This window comes from Hyperolius riggenbachi, chromosome 4 (genome assembly GCF_040937935.1).
Source record: "Hyperolius riggenbachi isolate aHypRig1 chromosome 4, aHypRig1.pri, whole genome shotgun sequence".
Taxonomy (NCBI): Eukaryota; Metazoa; Chordata; class Amphibia; order Anura; family Hyperoliidae; genus Hyperolius; species Hyperolius riggenbachi.
Genome location: NC_090649.1, coordinates 460,124,510 through 460,143,877, shown reverse-complemented (window position 1 = coordinate 460,143,877; position 19,368 = coordinate 460,124,510). Strand labels below are relative to the sequence as shown.

At 47.8% G+C, this 19,368-nt stretch overlaps 1 protein-coding gene across 1 annotated transcript in view; it reads right to left on the bottom strand.

Moving 5' to 3' along the window:
- The window catches only part of ITPKB (inositol-trisphosphate 3-kinase B), a 141,228-nt gene that overhangs the window by 45,062 nt on the left and 76,798 nt on the right, over positions 1–19,368 (bottom strand). The window contains exons 3-4 of the mRNA XM_068232814.1: positions 8,819–8,918; positions 6,382–6,595 (exon numbers count right to left, since the gene is read on the bottom strand). Coding sequence (XP_068088915.1) covers positions 6,382–6,595; positions 8,819–8,918 — 314 coding nt within the window. The remainder of the gene's footprint in view (positions 1–6,381; positions 6,596–8,818; positions 8,919–19,368) is intronic.

Sequence of the window (19,368 nt, the reverse complement as noted above, 5' to 3'; positions counted from 1 at the left end):
TGATAAATAACGTTACTATGTGCCGTTTTTATTCTTTTTGCCCTGTGCGCCATTATTATGCAGTACTAACGATAAATAGCGATAAGCGTATCTTTTTAATGCGGCGCCATTTTTATGTATAGGCGCTGTGTGCGATTATTCACTGATCCAGCCTCTGGACACCTGGAGGAAACCCACACAAACAAAGGGAGAACATGTGCATGGCGTCCCTTGTGGATGATGACCCCAGTATCCCAGCGCTGCAAGTCGGGGGGGGTTCTAAGTTAAATGATAATAGTTGTGCTCCCCTGGGACGCCCCATAGGGTATTACGACATATAAACTGAGGTAATCTTACAGTTGGGAGCTAGCCTGAGGCAGTGACAGCTCTGTGGTTGGCCAGAGCTCAGAGCTGCAGATATCGCTGTCAGCAGCAACACATGTACACCAGTTTCCTTCCAGCTCCGTGCAGCGCACGCCCACGCACGCTCACGCCTATGACAGTTCCTTTAACCCCTCCAGTGCTGGTGTCACCTTGCCCACAGCCAGAAAGCGTTATTTCCCTTTCTATCACTTTCAATCATAACTGGCCAATCACTGACCAGTTTTCCCACCTCCTTGTAGTTTTAGGGTTTAGCTACACAATCTGCTCATAGTATTCAATATGTGTTGGTCCTCGTACTACATGGAGGTGGGAAAACTGGTCAGTGATTGGCCAATCAATCATAATTGAAAGTGTGTACCAGGCTCGAGGCCGGATTCACACTGTGGATTGGCGGTAAAACTAGCGGCAATTTTAAAAATACGCGTCACGAGACCTCCGGTCTGCCGCAGAACCGCACAGTAATTTAGGTTTGCCCTTGCATTAGCGGTGCGGAGAAAAGTCACTTCCTTCTCATCGAGCCGCATTGCTCCGGTATGTAAGGCCCTATAGACTGTCATTACCCTCTGGTAGGCTGCGGTGAAAATGCTGCACTGCCCCAGTGTGAAAGGGCTCTCAGGCTATAAGCCCCCTAGAGAGCTTTCAGTAGGGATATATGGTGTATAGAAATCTCCAACGATTCCAAAAGCGCTTCGCTAATTAAAGGCGATGGTAGTGAGCCCACAGTAGTGTTGTGATCATGGGCCAATGGAAAAATGCTGCATTGTAGAATTTTTATGACTGATCCAGTGTGATCCTTTTCAAGCAAACGAAGGTCAAAACGCAATCACTCTATGGTAAGAATCTTTGGCGATTCAGAAATCAAGCGCGATTTCCAAACTGACGGGAATCGACGATGGTGAAAGCCAGGGCCTGTTCTAGACTTTTTGCCACCTGAAGCAAATTTGTGAAAAAACGCCAAACACCGCCCCCGAATAGGTAGCCTGGAGGGGGTAGCGAGTAGGAAGGTGGTATCGGGCACAGTGGCAGGGAGGTCGGATCCCCACCTCCTCACCTGAGTCCCCCGAGCTGCTCTCCCCCTCCGGCTATTAATGCAGCAGGTATATTGTAAGGCAGCAGACGGGAATGACTCACCTCTTCCGCATTCCAGCGTGCGTTCCACTCTCGTCACTTCCTGCAATGCCGTCCACTTACAGTCGAGCGTGCGTTCCACTCTCGTCACTTCCTGCAACGCCGTCCACTTACAGTACAGCGTGCGTCCCACTCTCGTCACTTCCTGAAACGGCGTCCACTTACAGTACAGCGTGCGTTCCACTCTCGTCACTTCCTGCAATGTCGTCCACTTAAAGTACAGCGTGCGTTCCACTCTCGTCACTTCCTGCAATGCCGTCCACTTACAGTACAGTGTGCGCCCCACTCTCGTCACTTCCTGCAATGCCGTCCACTTACAGTACAGCGTGCGTTCCACTAGGCCTGAACGATTTTAGGAAAAAAATAAATTGAGCGATTTCTGCCCGAAATTGCGATTTCGATTCACGATTTCCTTCAAATCAAGCTTTGTTCCCCCTCTTTGCCTGTTTGTTCTCCCTCTGTCCCCCTGTCTCTCTTTTGCCCCCTTTGTGTCTTTGTGCCCGCTCTGTTTCTCTCTCTGTGCCTCCTGTGTCTGCCTCTGTGCCCACTCTGTGTCTCTCTGTGCCTCCTCTGTCCCCAAACTGCATCAGTTCTGGACATGGCTTCCAGCACGAGTCCAGCAATGCCCGTCTATCCACTTTGCCTCCTGCAGGCTCTAATGCACGGAATACTTACTGTATGTCATGTGACATACAGGAACCCAGAATTTTGCCAAGCACAAGAGCCGGCAGACGGCTATAGAGGACGGACAGCGTTTCGAATTGTGCAGCAGGTATGTCCAATGCTGCGGGCCGCACGCGCCGGGACTTTGGGGGAAGATAGAAGCAGCTTCTTCAAACTTCCCCCATGTGGAAATGACGTGATCACGATAATTGCAGCTTTCACGATTCCGAAATTGTGATCTTGGTGATCACGATTTCGGTTTAAATTCGATTTATCTTTCAGGCTTACGTTCCACTCTCGGTCACTTCCTGCAATGCCGTTCACTTACAGTATAGCGTGCGTTCCACTCTCGTCACTTCCTGCAATGCCGTCCACTTACAGTACAGCGTGCGTTCCACTCTCGGTCACTTCCTGCAATGCCGTTCACTTACAGTACAGCGTGCGTTCCACTCTCGTTACTTCCTGCAATGCCGTCCACTTACAGTACAGTGGGCAGCATTGCAGGAAGTGACGAGAGTGGAACGCACGCTTGGACACGGAAGAGGTGAGTCATCCCCGCCCGATGCCTGACAATATACCTACAGCATTAATAGCCGGAGGGGGAGCGCAGATCGGGGTCCGACAACCCCCCCTCCCCGCCACTGTGCCCAATACCACCTTCTTGTTCGCTACCCCCTCCAGCTCGGCAGCCCCCAACACCGCCAGACAGATGCAGCCCGCACCTCCTCGAATTTTGCCGCCTGAGTAACCCGCCTCACCCCGCCTCATAGGTCGGACCAGCCCTGGTGACAGCAAGTAGGCCTGCAGCCTAAAACAAACAAGTAAAAGTGACCAATATTATTCCTATTAATTACCCGATCCAATCGCTCTTTTTTATCAAGAGGTAAAATAACTGAACACCATTCCAAATCATCAACAAAATTCCCACAGATGAAAAAGTTACAGAAACAGAAAGAAAATCCTGCATTTCTTGGTATCAGTCCTTCATTTTGTTTTAAATTAAACTAATAATACAGTATAATCTTGTTTATAGTAAACTCTGATATATTAAAACTTTGGGTATAGTAAATTAAATGTGCAGGTCCCGGCCAAGCACCATTATACTGTAAGTATATGGTAGAAACACCTGGTTTAGTGAACCTGGATACATTACAATAGGACTTCTGTTAAAGTGAACCTGATTTTTGGCCCCTGCTGTATTCTGTATCCAGCTATAGTGGGCGGTAACATGCGTCATATGTCAGTCAGAGAACCATTAGCTCTGGGCGGGCTAGCGGACACTTGTAGCCTGCTCACTATCTGCACACTACTCTGGGCCTGCATGGATTACCTCAAAAGCACCAGCCAATGACACCGATGCTTCCTGTATATGTTGCTGCCTGATTATGGAGGGAATTGCCTGTCATCTGTGACTTGCTTGTGCATGGCTGCTATGCTACAGTATCATCCAGGCTGCACAGAAATGTGGACAGAGGAGCGCACCAGCAGTATTGTACCAGTATTGGTGAGACCTGTGCTTCCTGCGGAAGCTGTTGCATTAGTATTGCAAGCAAATTCCTGCATATTAAGCACTGTGCATTTTCATCTAGCTTAGACACTTTCTGTGCTCGCTTGCTGAAGCATTGCAAAGATTAAATGACTCTCAATTAATGATTGAATTAAGAAGCAGCACCATAGTATACTTGATGTGCTTGAGCATGACCATTTCTGATATACTGTAGCAAACTTCTGATATAGTAAACTATTCTTCCCGGTCCCTTGGAGATTCTACTGTAATGGTAATCTCCACATGAAAAAGAAATCTGAATTAGCCATGTGAATGAATGACGTTTCCCCAGAGAAGAGAGCTTTGTACTTCGGCTTCGGGTGGTCAGAGGGATGCTGGTTACTCCAGCTTGGCTATGGACCAATCCCATGCAGAAAGCAGCTGCTTCACTAGATTGGTTCATTTTCAAGCTGAATACACTTGCCGAAACTTAGCACAAGAGTTGCATAGATTTAGGATTCTTAGCATAACCATGACCATCCCTAACATCCAGGCATGGAGAAAAGATGGTTTAGTACTCTGATCCAGGCCGGAAATTCCATTGTTTACCCAGTGCTGTCCCTTTCCTGGCCGGAGGAAATTGCCGGATAAACCCTCTGATTTTCCTAGAATGATCATCCACCTGGATTAATGTAATGACAAGGGAGGGTTGCCAACAATTGTTTAGCAGTACTGAGGATCCAGAACTGCAGTGTTTATCTGCGGACTTTGTAAATAATCGCTCCACATGCCGTCCATATTCTTGGCATGAAGCGGATCACGTGCTGAAACCGCTGGGAAGGTTACCTAAACTAACTTGTAACATGATGAGATAAACACAGATGTACAATGCCATATATCTAGGCTATGTTCATTTTTTTCTCACTGAAAGGGTTAAACATTCAGGTATGTACGTGACAGTTTCTCTCTAGTCAGGATCCAGTCAGACTATAGCATAACCCTCACTGATAAGGAGTTACAGACCACCCAGGTAGCTTATGGTGACCCAGAACCACTAGTAGACTATAAGGGCTTGTTCACACTAGAGCTTTTTAAGCACTAATGATTATGAAAAACTCTGCTATGGGGGATTTTTACAAAATCACATCGCTCCAGTGTGAACACACACATAGGATAACATTAGCAAGACCTTTTAAAATCACAAAGTGCTCAGAAAAGCTCTTGTAGTGTGAATTAGCCCTTAAAGTGGATCCGAAATGAACTTTTACTCATTGCATAATTGTGTTCCTTTCCTATTGTTTATAGGGCATTCCTCAACCCAAATACTTTATTGTTTTTTGTTTTAATAATCTAATTCCCTATAAACTAATCAAGCCACGCCCACAGGTTTTCAGAGAGCCTTGGCATTTTCAGACAGTAGCAAGGGCTCATGGGAGCTCAGTCTGGGCAGGAGGAGGGGGAGGTATTACTAGCCAGAGATTTCAGAGGCAGAGGGGAGGAGGGAGGAGGAGGGGGGATTAGATTTTTTGCTGAAGATGCAGAGAAGCCTGCCTCTGTGTAATGTTTACAAACAACATGGCTGCTGTGGCACAGGAAGAAATAATCATATTCTATTAGGGCCCTTTCACACTAGAGGGCTTTTTCAGCGTTTTAACGCCACGGCCAAGGTTGGCGTTTTATAAAGGTAAAATGAAAGTCCATAGACTTTCATTTTACCTTTCACATCTAACACTGCGTTTTGGAGCGTTGCGTTTCAACGCTCCCAGGAGCTTTTTTAGGGCTGACGTTTCTCTTTACAATTGATAGTAATGGGTTGGCGCTAAAACGCCTTGAAAACGCCTTGAACATGCCTGCAGCCAAAACGCAGCGTTTTAGCCTTTTACCGCTGCCTGTAGTGTGAAAGAGCCCTAAAAGCTGTTTGCAGCTAGATTTGCTGTGTAAACTATCTAAACTTTAGATAAGACATATAGACAAGTTACTTGTTATAGTTCGTTTTTCATCTCGGATCCGCTTTAAGAGGCTAAAAAAGACAGAAAAGAGATAGTGGCTCAGAACTGTGTAGGACTGTGTGAAAGACTGTGTTATTCAGTTGAGACAATGAGGCCTCATTCACACCTAAAATCGAAAATGCACACGGTTTGCGTTTTTGTGCGCTTTTTTTCCCCTCCTGGCGCTCCACTGCGCGCTGCATTTCTGGTAAAAGCGCTTTTCTAAGACTTTTCCAAAGTGGTTTTGTAATTTACTCCCGACGCAAGTCAGGAAGTGAACTCTTTGACCCGGAAAAGAATGACTACAATGTATTTATTCTTAAAAAAGCGATCGCAATCGCTGCACAAAGCGATTTTGTGAGCATTTGCGTATTTCCTATACCTTCCATTATGGCAAAATCGCCTCACAAATAGTGTAGGCACTGCTTTGCTGAGCGGATCGGAAACAAACTGCTCAGCTGTGAACTCTATCATAGGGAATCATTGCACAAGCGTTTTAGGGCGATTTTGAAAATCACCTGCGCTTGAAAAAAGGGCAAAAATGCCCCTAGATGTGCACGAGCCCTGAAACATTAACCTTACTTTTTCAGATTCTAAATAATAGTATATAGTATATAATAAAACTGTGATTGTATAGAAACCTTAGAAGCAGGATAGAGACAATTGCCCCATCCTCAAGTCGCCAGCAGGGGTCCCCAGGACGACAACGGTGAGGAAATGAGTGAATCGCACAATGTACATTTCTGGTCTCACCTGACGCCCATCTTGCAGTCCATGACGCAGGGGCTGTCAAACTCGGCCAGCAGATCCTCCATCTGGTTGTACCTCTCACCATCTTTCAGCACATCGCCATGATAGGCCGGGACGTACGGCTTCAGCACATCGTCCATTAGCAGGCTCAGGCACCGCTGCTCGCAGTCACAGTGCTTCTTCAGGATCTTACCATTGGCTGCAGACTTAAAACTACCTGCAAGGTTAAAAAAGTAGAGCCTGTAACATTAGTTTCAGCACCACAGGTCTAATTTACCATAGGCCAGAGTTCTGGAAAGGCCACAAAGGCCCAGGCCTAGAGCGACTGCTGCCCAAGGTGGGCGGTCGGACAAGGAAGAGGGGTTACTATAAATAGAAAGGAGAGGCTTTCTGACTGATGGCCTATCACAGTTTTTAGTCTCTAGTCTGGAGGTGTGGCTTATAGTCGAAGCTCAGGTTAAAACCAAGATCTTACCCTGAAGAGAGGGAAACCTCAGAATCCTATTGAGGCTTTCCACCCTTGTCTGCAGCCCACTGTTGCAGAACATGGCCCCCCTCCACACTGAAACCGTGCAGCTCCACCTCCCTCATTCATTGCTGTGCTGTAGCCGCGAGCCCTAATGCACAGTAGCATAGAGCCCGCGGCACATCTGAGGGCGGGCTCAGTCGGCTATTGCGCGGCCATGAATAAGGAAGAGGAGCCTTGATCTGATTAGCAACAATGCCTTGTCGCTAATCTTCCGGGGGGGGGGGGGGGCGACGGGGGACATCAGAATACAGAGGGAAGCCGCAATAGGATCCTGAGGCTTCCGTCTCTTTAGGTAAGTATCTGATTTTGTACCCGAGCTTCCGTTTAGGTACACTTTAAAGTGAACCTGAGGTGAGAGTGATACGGAGGCTGTCATATTTATTTCCTTTTAAACAATACCAGTTGCCTAGCAGCCCTGATGATCTATTTGGCTGCAGTAGTGTCTGAATTACACCAGAAACAAGCCTGCAACTAATCTTGCCAGTTCTGACAATAATGTCAGAAACCCCTCATCTGCTGCATGCTTGTTCAGGGTCTATGGCTAAAAGTAGTAAGAGGCAGAGCATCAGCAGGACAGGCAGGTAACTGGTATTGCTTAAAAGGAAATAAATATGGAAGCCTCCATATCACTCTCACCTCAGGTTCGCTTTAAGAATGACTGGGAGAGGGTGATGGAATGAAAATAATTGAAACAGCACACTTTGCCTGAACTGGAGCTTTAGGCAAATACAGATTATTTTTATTTTAAAAATACATTTCTTAGGTCAGATACATGTAATTTTACAGCTGATACCTCAGCAATAACTGTTATTATCTACTATGACCAGAGCCGGGTCACCCACAAGGCAATCAAGGCAGGCGCCTAAGGTCTGTTAGGTGTCCAAGGTTCTGAATGTCATCTCTTCAAAGCCCCTGCTTATTAAAAAAAAAAAAAAGGTCAATGTAGGCTTGTAAAGGAAACCAGCATTGGAAGAAGCACCAGGTAAGAGGCACCTGGAGCTTCAATTGGTCCCCCGCAGACGTCCTGTGCCCGCGCAGCCACTCGCCAATGCTCCGGTCCCTACATCTGGTTCACTTCAGGAATTTGCAACTTTAATGTCGGAAAACCACTGTGGCCTACATTCACGGAGCTTTATCAAACACTTTATCAAACGTTTGATAATTTTCCTCATGGGTAAAATCTCATTTTGAATTCACTAAGGTGTTATAGATTTATCTAATGTTTCATCGATGAATTGATCAATAAATCTATAACACCTTAGTGAATTCAAAATGAGATTTTACCCATGAGGAAAATTATCAAACGTTTGATAAAGTGTTTGATAAAGCTCTGTGAATAGAGGCCTGTGCCTGTGCTGCCACGTCCCTGTTCCCGCTGACGTCACTGGGAGTGTACAGTGCAGGCGCAGACAGTACTATGCAGTACACTCTCTGTGATGTCAGCAGGAGCGAGGACGTGGCCGCGCAGTCGCAGTGGTTTTCCGACTTTAAAGTCGCAAATTCCTGAAGTAAACTGAAGGGGGGGACCGGAGCATTGGTGAGTGGCTGCGCGGGCACAGGACATTTGCGGGGGACCGTTAGAAGCCCCGGGTAAGTTCAAATCTTTTACCCCTTACACCCTACAGTACTCCATTAAGGGTGCATACACACATCCAATTTTGATTGAGAGCTTACCTACACTATCTGCTCATAGTCATCAAAATCTGTTGGCCCTTATACTACATAGAGGTGGTAAAATTGCCCAGTCAATGGCCAATCACAATTGTATGTGTGTACCCGGGATCCCAGTGTCCACCACCAGTCCTGTTGAGAGATGAGGTGCTGTCAGATGTTGGAAAGTGGCATATATGAGCACTTTTTGTATATGTAGAGTTTATGCGTGACAACGTGACCAGAGTCTGTGGGCGGTACCTGCATGTCCTGCTAGCTGGATCCAGGGGTACTTCTTCTTGAAGGACATAACGATGGGCGACCATTGCACCATATTCCTGATCTTTCTCCATGATTTGCTCTGGAAGACAAAGACAAGCAGAGAGATTTCAGCGCAAAACCCAAGACACCAAAACAGCCAATCAGAATCCACCTTCCCTGGTCTGACAGCATGAAAACTGGACCGCATAGGAAGTAATATAGGCCCAGTTCTGTGACTGCAAACAGGGCCGGATTTCTGTAAAGGCCACAAAAGCCTGGGCCTTGGGCGGCTGCAACCAAAAGGGACACCTGGACATGAAAGAGGCAACATATAAAAGAGGAGGCTGAAAATGGGGAGCAACACATGGAAAAGGGATACTGAAGTCCAAGGGAGCTGTTCATGAAAGAGAGGAGATGCAGTACATGGATGTTACACATGGAGGAGGGGGCTGCATATGGAATGGGAGGGGCTGCTGTACATGGATGTTACACATGGAAGAAGGGGCTGCACATGGAATGGGAGGGGCTGCTGTACATGGATGTTACACATGGAGGAGGGGGCTGCACATGGAATGGAAGGGGGCTGCTGTACATGGATGTTACACATGGAGGAGGGGGCTGCACATGGAATGGGAGGGGCTGCTGTACATGAATGTTACACATGGAAGAAGGGGCTGCACATGGAATGGAAGGGGCTGCTGTACATGGATGTTACACATGGAGGCAGGGCTGTGGAGTTGGTCCAAAAATCCACCGACTCCGACTCCTCAGTTTAGGATTCCACCGACTCAGACTCCGACTCCTCGACTCCGACTCCTCTAATTTGCATATTACAATTTTGTTGATTAAAAGTATGTAACATGAAATTCGTCTCTTAACTGCCAACGCTTAGGAATTTTACAAGACAACTGAAGTGAGAAGGATATGGAGACTGCCATATTTATTCCCTTTAGACTAAAACTAGTCCTTGGTAAGCGTACTTGTAAAAGGTACAGACCGGAACAAAGAACATCTATCAGGCCCTAGACAATGTAACTGTGGGTACATGTAAGAGTGATGTGCAGATACTCTGCAGGGGAATGAGGAGATTCTTCCTCTATTACACATTCTTCATGCACAATCTGAACATGGATCAGGCCCTAGGCAATGTAACTGTGGGTACATGTAAGAGTGATGTCCAGGTACTCTGCAGGGAAATAAGGAGATTCTTCCTCTATTACACATTATACATGTACAATCTGAACAAGGTTTATGGGTGATAGACAACACCTCTGTGTTCAATGTGCACAGCATTCTCAGTGGATTCCCTGCAGCTCTGTGGGGAGTGCATATGTAGAGTATAGCACTACGGTGTAACAAAGTAAACCTGAGACAGATGAAATTAAAGTTTTATACATACCTGGGGCTTCCACCAGCCGCCTTCAGGATAATCAGTCCCTCGTTGTCCTCCTCCACCACCTGAATCTTCTGCTATGAGTCCAGGTACTTGAGCCAGTCTGGTGTAGTGCGTATGCACACACTCCGCCGCCAGGAGCATACTACACCTGTGCAGCACTATTGCGCAGGTGCAGAATGTTCCTGGCTGTGGGAGCGGCATGCGGCTGGACAGCGCTGACTGGCTGAATTACCAGGACTCATAGCAGAAGATCCGGGTGGTGGAGGACAGCGAGGGACTGATTAGCCTGAATGGGGCTGGAGGAATCCCCAGGTATGTATAAAACTTTACTTTTCATCCGTCTCAGTTACCCTTTCATTTGTAGTCACCAAACCAAATTTTAACAACATATCAAATTATTTGATTTCATCAGCAAAGGGAGTGCATACATTTGCATAAATCAGCATCAATGCAGAATTATTTCCATCTCATTGACCATCTCTATTAGTGACACAGCTACACATCAGGCTTTATTCTTACAGTATAGATGTTATTTAGTATATATAAGAGATTCCTGTGTACACATCATATATACAGTCACAATCAGATATGTATATCTGACCTTAAAAATACGAGGACTGCTTTATTGAAGCAGCACAAGTAACTAATTTTGATTGGTTTATTTCATTTTTGTAGACTAAGCACAGCTATTACTGTATATATAGTGTATATATACATTATTTTTAATGCCTATTATCTGAGAAATAGAACAATTTTATCATATTTTCTATTTTAATTACAGTTACAAATTCATTAGGAGTCGGTGCATTTTTTCCCGACTCCGACTCCAGGCACCCAAAATTGCCCGACTCCACGACTCCGATTCCACGACTCCGACTCCACAGCCCTGCATGGAGGAGGGGGCTGCACATGGAATGGGAGGGGGCTGCTGTACGTGGATGTTACACATGGAGGAGGGAGCTGCACATGGAATGGGAGGGGCTGATGTACATGGACACATGGAGGAGGGGGCTGCACATGGATGATACACAAATAAATCAAGAAAGCTGAAATAGCGGTCGCCAAAAATGCTTACTATATATACAATTGAAGACAGGGATGTAACTAGAGGGGAAGAGCGGGGGCCCAGAGCTGGGGGCGACTACCAACCTTCCCTTCCTCCAATACAGGGATCTATACTTCACATCAGGTGTTTATGTGGCTACACCTGTTATGGGTGGGAAAATCATGATGGCCACACTTGTTTTATGACCCTTGTGAGATGGGCCCCAATGCCATGGAGGGCACCAAGGGGAGAATAGGGAAGGGGTGTGAGCACTGGGGGGCCCTATAAATTGCAGTTACGCCCCTGGTTGAAGAGACTGGATTGTGGTTTTCTCAACAAAACTGGAATCTCCCTTTAAATCTCTGAGGTAATAGAGCACATTATAGAGCATATAGCCAGCAGCGGAGGGACACAGACTCCTATGTTACAGGGGACAGCAGTGAGGAGGGTCAGGTGACGCAGTGTACAGGCTCCGGACATGTCCTCTGTGTCACGGCCTGGAATGTGCCCCCCCCCCACAGGAAGTGACTCCGTCTCAATGTATTTTTATGTCTTCCTGCGCCTCTCTATGCAGTTTTACGTCACGCTCGCACTGTGCTCCTCCATTGTTCCTTCCTGCTGAACACAAATAATCAGTATCAGGCACTCCACACGTGGGCTACTTCCAGCGTACGTGTCATTGCATCACAGAGTGACATTCACACCAGGTGCTGGTATAATGTGTGCAGAGCATACATGTAAAAAAGTCGACCAATAAAAAAGCAGCTGGAGATGCATACATGCAAAAGCGGTACCCGGAAATTTGGGCGTAGGGTGAAGCTGAAAAACGCCTCACCCTGCTCCTGCAAAAGTCCCAACAGCGTTAATTACTATTCCCCTTGCAGGCCGCTATTGACCAGCTATTGCTGGCGGCAGAATTACACTGTTTTATAGTAATTTGGGCTCCAACTCTTCACAGCGACCAAATTACTGGCTGACGTGCATGGTGCCCGGAGATAGGCACTTGTAGAATATTGGTAAAATTACCAATGTTCTACTAATTCCCAAAGTAGAATATTAGTCATTTTTACTGATATTTTGCTATGACCTAACCTAACCCTACTCTCACACAGAACCCTCCCTTTACCACTGCCTACCCTAAGCTTCCCCCTGGTGGGGCCTAATCTGAACCACCCCTGGTGTTGCCTAGCCTTAGGACCAAGCCTAACACTAACCTTACAGTTTTTCGCTGTAGTACACCTTTAAATAACCCCACACACACAAACACACTCTTCACCACAAACCTCCCCCTGCCTAAGCCTATGGCCCAGGGCACACCAAAACCGCTAGCAGATCGTCCAAACGCTAGCGTTTTTTGGAGCTGATTCAGAGCGATTCTAGGCATGTTTACAGACGTTTTCTAAACATGCCTAGCGTTTTTTGGAGCGTTTTTGTGTAGCAGATTACATATATTGTTACAGTAAAAGCTGTTACTGAACAGCTTCTGTAACAAAAACGCCTGGCACACCGCTCTGATGTAGCGTTTTCCAGAGCGGTTTGAGCTTTTCCTATACTTTACATTGAGGCAGAAACGCTTCTGCAAACCGCAAATGTGCTGCAGGATCCACGTTTGTGGTTTTCTATAAACCTCAAACCGCTGGTGTGCACCATCCCATTGAAATACATTAGCCAAGCGTTTTCACAGGTGGATGCGGTTGGCGGATCGCTCCTAAAACCGCTCGGTGTGCACTGGGCCTAACTGTCTGCTGCGATTATTGTTAGAAAGGGCACTGGAGACCCCTGTTAAAATAGCGGCTATAATAACGGGTGCAAAGCAGTGTGCCCGCCCTTTTAACGGGCGCCTCTGGTGCACTTTCGAATGCTATTCACCGCCATATTCTTTAATGTTAATTTCTGCGTAGATAACGTGCGGCGCCGCTTTCCTGTTGCGTTTTTGCTTTCACTGTAAACCCAGCCTAAGAGGAGAGGCCTCCCGCTTTGAGGCAGGTGTCTCTCAGCAGGGGATTACAATAGCAATCAGCTACAACATAAACAAGCCAATGCGGCTGTTTCCAGAGTGGAGGACCCATGTACAGACATCAGGCTGTTACCCAATCGCTTCAGGGGAACATTCATCTAAAGTGCATATGAGGCTGGGAGAGCCCAATTCTGTCATGAGAGGAGGGGGTGCAGATAAGGCTGGGAGAGCCTAAATCTGCCATGAGAGGAGGGGGTGTAGATAAGGCTGGGAGAGCCCAATTCTGCAATGAGAGGAGGGGGTGCAGATAAGGCTGGGAGAGCCCAACTCTGCCATGAGAGGAGGGGGTGCAGATAAGGCTGGGAGAGCCCAATTCTGCAATGAGAGGAGGGGGTGCAGATAAGGCGGGTTAAGCCCAATTCTGCCATGAGAGGAGGGGGTGCAGATAAACCTGGGAGAGCCCAATTCTGCCATGAGGAGGGGGTGCAGATAAGGCTGGGAGAGTCCAATTCTTTAATGAGAGGAGGGGGTGCAGATAAGCCTGGGAGAGCCCAATTCTGCCTTGAGAGGAGGGGGTGCAGATAAGGCTGGGAGAGCCCAACTCTGCCATGAGAGGAGGGGGTGCAGATAAGGCTGGGAGAGCCCAATTCTGCAATGAGATGAGGGGGTGCAGATAAGGCTGGGAGAGCCCAATTCTGCCATGAGATGAGGGGGTGCAGATAAGCCTGGGAGAGCCCAATTCTTTAATGAGAGGAGGGGGTGCAGATAAGCCTGGGAGAGCCCAAATCTGCCATGAGAGGAGGGGGTGCAGATAAGGCTGGGAGAGCCCAATTCTGCAATGAGAGGAGGGGGTGCAGATAAGGCTGGGAGAGCCCAATACTGCAATGAGAGGAGGGGGTGCAGATAAGGCTGGGAGAGCCCAAATCTGCCATGAGAGGAGGGGGTGCAGATAAGGCTGGGAGAGCCCAATTCTGCAATGAGAGGAGGGGGTGCAGATAAGGCTGGGAGAGCCCAACTCTGCCATGAGAGGAGGGGGTGCAGATAAGGCTGGAAGAGCCCAATTCTGCAATGAGAGGAGGGGGTGCAGATAAGGCGGGTTGAGCCCAATTCTGCCATGAGAGGAGGGGGTGCAGATAAGCCTGGGAGGGCCCAATTATGCCATGAGGAGGGGGTGCAGATAAGCCTGGGAGGGCCCAATTATGCCATGAGGAGGGGGTGCAGATAAGGCTGGGAGAGCCCAACTCTGCCATGAGAGGAGGGGGTGCAGATAAGGTTGGGAGAGCCCAATTCTGAAATGAGATGAAGGGGTGCAGATAAGCCTGGAAGAGCCCAATTCTGCCATGAGAGGAAGGGGTGCAGATAAGGCTGGGAGAGCCCAATTCTCTCATGAGAGGAGGGGGTGCAGATAAGGATGGGTGAGCCCAATTCTGCCATGAGAGGAGGGGGTGCAGATAAGCCTGGAAAAGCCAAATTCTGCCATGAGAGGAAGGGGTGCAGATAAGCCTGGAAGAGCCCAATTCTGCCATGAGAGGAGGGGGTGCAGATAAGGCTGGGAGAGCCCAATTCTGCCATGAGAGGAGGGGGTGCATATAAGGCTGGAAGAGCCCAATTCTGCCATGAGAGGAGGGGGTGCAGATAAGGCTGGGAGAGCCCAATTCTGCCCTGAGAGGAGGGGGTGCAGATGTTGTGTGTAATATTCCAGCGCAGCCGCCAGCGATCGCAATCTGCTGACATTTAAGGCAATTGTTGTCTCTGGGTGTTATTTTCCAGCCACACCTTCAGTTTCCAGGGCTGAGATTCCTGGAAGATCTCTATCTCTAGGAGGAAAATGTCACTAATCACCGTTACCAGACCAGAGTTTCCCTCATGCAGTTTATGAGTTTGAAATGAATTTTGCTCCATCCGCCTCAAATTTCCACCTCAGTCAATTGTTAAAGCCCAGTACACATGTTCAATAACTGTGGCCCTTAAAGAGGAACTCCAGTGAAAATAATGTAATAAAGTGCTTCATTTTTACAATTATTATGTATAAATGATTTAGTCAGTGTTTGCCCATTGTAAAGTCTTTCCTCTCCCTGATTTACATTCTGTCATTTATCACATGGTGACATTTTTACTGCTGGCAGGTGACGTCAGTAGAAGGAGACGCTGATTGCTTTTTTAGGCAGTTGGAAACAGCTGTTATTTCCAACAATCCAACAAGGCTCCCATAGTGTGGTCCTGACATCACACTGTGGGAGGGGTTTCACCACAATATCAGCCATACAGACCCCCCTGATCATCCGTTTGTGAAAAGGAAAAGCTTTCTCATGGGAAAGGGAGTATCAGCTACTGAGTGGGATGAAGTGCAATCCTTGGTCACAGTTTCTCTTTAACCTTCCTGGCGGTATGATTCCCGCGGGTTTTTCACCTTTTTTTTTTTAGCCTGTAGCTAGCCTAGCGTGCCTACATGCTTCCCCCCTCCCTGCGGCGTCCCACCGTAGCTTCAGATCGCCGCCGTCGCCGCTTGCCCATAAGGAAATCCCGTTCTGAACAGGATTTCCTTGAGGGCTTCCCCCATCGCCATGGCGACGAACGGAGTGACGTCATCGACGTCGTGACGTCACATAGAGTCCAGATCCACCCCATAGTGCAGCCTGGCGGCGATTAGCCAGGCTGCGCAAGGGGTATGCGGGGGGGGGGGGGCCTGTATTGCGGCGGGCGGCAGCGCATCAGTGGTGGCGATCGCAACAAACACGCAGCTAGCAAAGTGCTAGCTGTGTGTTTGAAAAAAAATAAATTATGCAAATCGGCCCAGCAGGGCCTGAGGAATCCTCCGCGGCGGCTTACCCAGCACGGGGTTACCGCTTTGGAGGTTAAGAAAACCAGAGACAGGAGAGAAAAGTGAAGTTTCAGTTACCTGGGGCTTCTTCCAGCCCCCCTTCCCCCCCCCCCCCAGTCCATCAGGTCCGCAGAGTGCTCCTGATCCCTTCCAACTGTCCCTCTCCAAATGAATGCTGACTGTGCATGTGTGTCCCCAGCCGTGCGCCTTGACCGCATTCTGTGCAAGTGCTGTTTCCCTTCCCCAGCACAGTCACTGACAGCCCTTTTACACTTGTGTGGTGCGAATTAGTTGCGGAAAACGTGAAAACGAATTTGCACGTGGATGTGAATTTTACCGCGAATTCGCGGGCGTTTTCGCATATGTTAGTAAGTATGCGAATTTAACCATGTCAGTGCCTGTGTGCTTTTACATTGATTTTATGCGAAAACGCCCGCGCATTCACGGTAAAATTTGCATACGAAAACGCATGCAAATTTCCTATTAAATACATTGTATGCAAATCGCACACCGCAAGGCGGAGTGCGAATTCTAAGGGCTCTGCCGTTTTTTTTCTCCATAGCAGTGCATTGTGAAAAAGCTTCAGTTTCTAAGCATATTGTGTGAAAGAGGCTATACGGAAACATGGACACTGGCCTGCACATCAGTTGTCCTTTCAGTTGCAACTGACAGCAACTGATATACTGCAAAAGGACCCCTTTTGTCTGTTTTCCCCTCATTGAATGAACGGCCCCTTTTTTATAAATAGCAGCCATTCACACTTGTCACGCTGCACGGGATCCGTTGCGGTAAGCAGGCCGCACTTCTATGCCATCAGCGATAATCCCAGGCGGGCGGATGTGTTCCCCCAAGTAGCCTATGAGGGGGACAAATCTTCCCCGGGCAGCTTTGGATCAGTTTTCTGTCAATTTTTACCTGACTGGAAATCTCACCTTTTATGTCTGAACACACCCACAGAAACACATCCAAAACTGACAGGACAGGAATGGGCTGGAAATGTATAGCTTAAGGCTGCTTACACACAGGGACATTACAGGCGCACGTTAGTGCAGCCTGTAACGCTCCCCCAACGCACAGCAATGTAACACAAGTGGGCTGTTCACACTGCCCACGTTGCGTTACATGTAACGCTGCACGTTCTCCCGAAAGTGCAGCATGCTACGGCGTTGGAGCGGCTATAGCCGCGTTAGACTGTTTGCACATGCTCAGTGGGGGGCGGAGAGGAGGCGGGGAGAGCCAGCTACAGTAGCCGCGCACATGGCTACTTAATATTCACTGCACTGGCGGCCGCTGATTGGCCGACGGGACCACGTGATGCGGAGTGTCTCGCTCCGCTTCACGTGGTCCCGCTGGCCAATCAGCGCCACTCTGGGAGACCTTATAGGAATCGAGCCGCCTAACGCGGCTCACTCTACCGTCTTATCTTGCAGCACCATACGTTGTGTTAGGTGCACGTTATGCGACCTTAACGTGCCACCTAATGCAACGTCTTGGTCTGCAAGTAGCCTAAGTGTGAACACACAGGGCCGGTTCTAGACTTCTTGCTGCAAGCCCCCCGCCCCCTATTTGGAATGATAGCACAGCACCCGACAGTTTACTCTGCTTCATGTAATGTTCTCACATGACATGCTGCAGCTCAACACCATAGCACACTGGCTGGCTGCGAGTCTGTAACAAGCAAACTGCTCACCCTCAGCCACTCCATTCCTCCTCAGTCAGGACAGCAGTGCCACCTCCTCCCCTCTGCTTTGCAAGTCAACATAAACACTGCTGCTCTCCTGCTTACCCCCTCCTCACTCACTGTCAGACTCCTCACACAGCACAACAAGCTGCTTTTCCCCAATGATGACCTCTTCACCTCGCTCTCCTCTCAATTCTCCTCCTACTCTGACTGCATGCTGTTAGTGTAAACACAGTACAAACATGCAGCCCCTGTAATCTCTGCGCCTGATGCAAATGTTTCACCTTGCTTCATGAGAGAACCGGCCCTGTGAGCACATCCATAGAAACACATATAAAACTGATGGCAACTGTCAAAAACTGTCAGGACAGAACTGGACACCACAGCGATGGATCAGTATTCAGAACAATTCCTCCCGCGCTGTGGGGACCTGGCGGTAGAAAGAGCGCTCCCACATACATTATGTCCGCCTTACACAACCCCTCCTACAGTCTAACATTGGCTGTGTGTTACAGTTATCCTGCCATGCCCATTTCCAGGAAAAGTCGCCTGCCACGGACAAAAAACTGGATGCAAAGTGAGATCTGTTTGCCAAAGAAACACCAGGCGGTCCTCATGCTAAAGACGGGCTGAGCTGGGAGGAGAGCGCGCTCGGTATAACTCTCCTCTTCTAAGACAATGAATGTTAATATTGCCGTATGTTCTCCACTGTTGGCTCCGGATCCATCCTTGGAAGAGCCTCAGATGTCATCCCGGAATGACGACCATATGTTAGCGCTATAAAAATAGTATAAACATATTGGACAGAAGATAGGAGAACGCAGGAGACTTTGTGGCTTTTTCTCAAGCGGACAATCAGAGGATCGCGGCTCTTATCCAGCGGCGGCTCCGAGATCCGCAGCAACTGGAGGCGCACAAAACTGGAGATCCAGGGGGCCTTCACACTTGTCATAGCGATTTTCCTAAACGTTTTTTCAGGAATGTGAATCTGCATGTGCGAATATCCGCGTGTGATTTGGACTATTTTGTGAGTGCAAATGTTTTTTTTTAAAGCTATACCTACCAGTCCCTCTCCTTTATTTCCTGTGGGTTTTCCAGAGGAGCGTATTGAGCACATTTTCAAGCATGAATTTTTACTGTAGGTAATGAATCAATGGAAATTGGCATACGGTGTGCGTATTTCTGCTGCAAGAGGTACGGGTTTTTTTTGCACATGCAAAAACATGGAGTTTAGCAGAAATGAGATTCCCCACTGACTTTCGTTAGATGTGCGGCAAACGCATTTTCATATATTCGCCAAATGCACAGTAACCCTGCCTAAAAGGGGTTGTTTCAAAAGTGTGTTTTAGAAAACGCTGAACTTGATGCATATTTTTCTAAAACGCATCTAATGTATGTCAATGGTATAGCTTTTTATTGCGTTTTGTTTGCTTTTTTTATGCTTTTTTTTTAAAAGCAAGTTTGATGATGTTTTTCCACTTCAACTTTTTTTATATGAAGAGGCCTCTGCAGCTCAAAATCATACAGGTGGTTGGTTTTCATGCTGGATGGGCGGGGCTGCTGCAGACGTATAGAACACCGAAAATTCTCAGAATTTAGAATGCTGGGAAAACACCATAAGTTTTCTCAGCAGATAGATGGTTTGTTAGA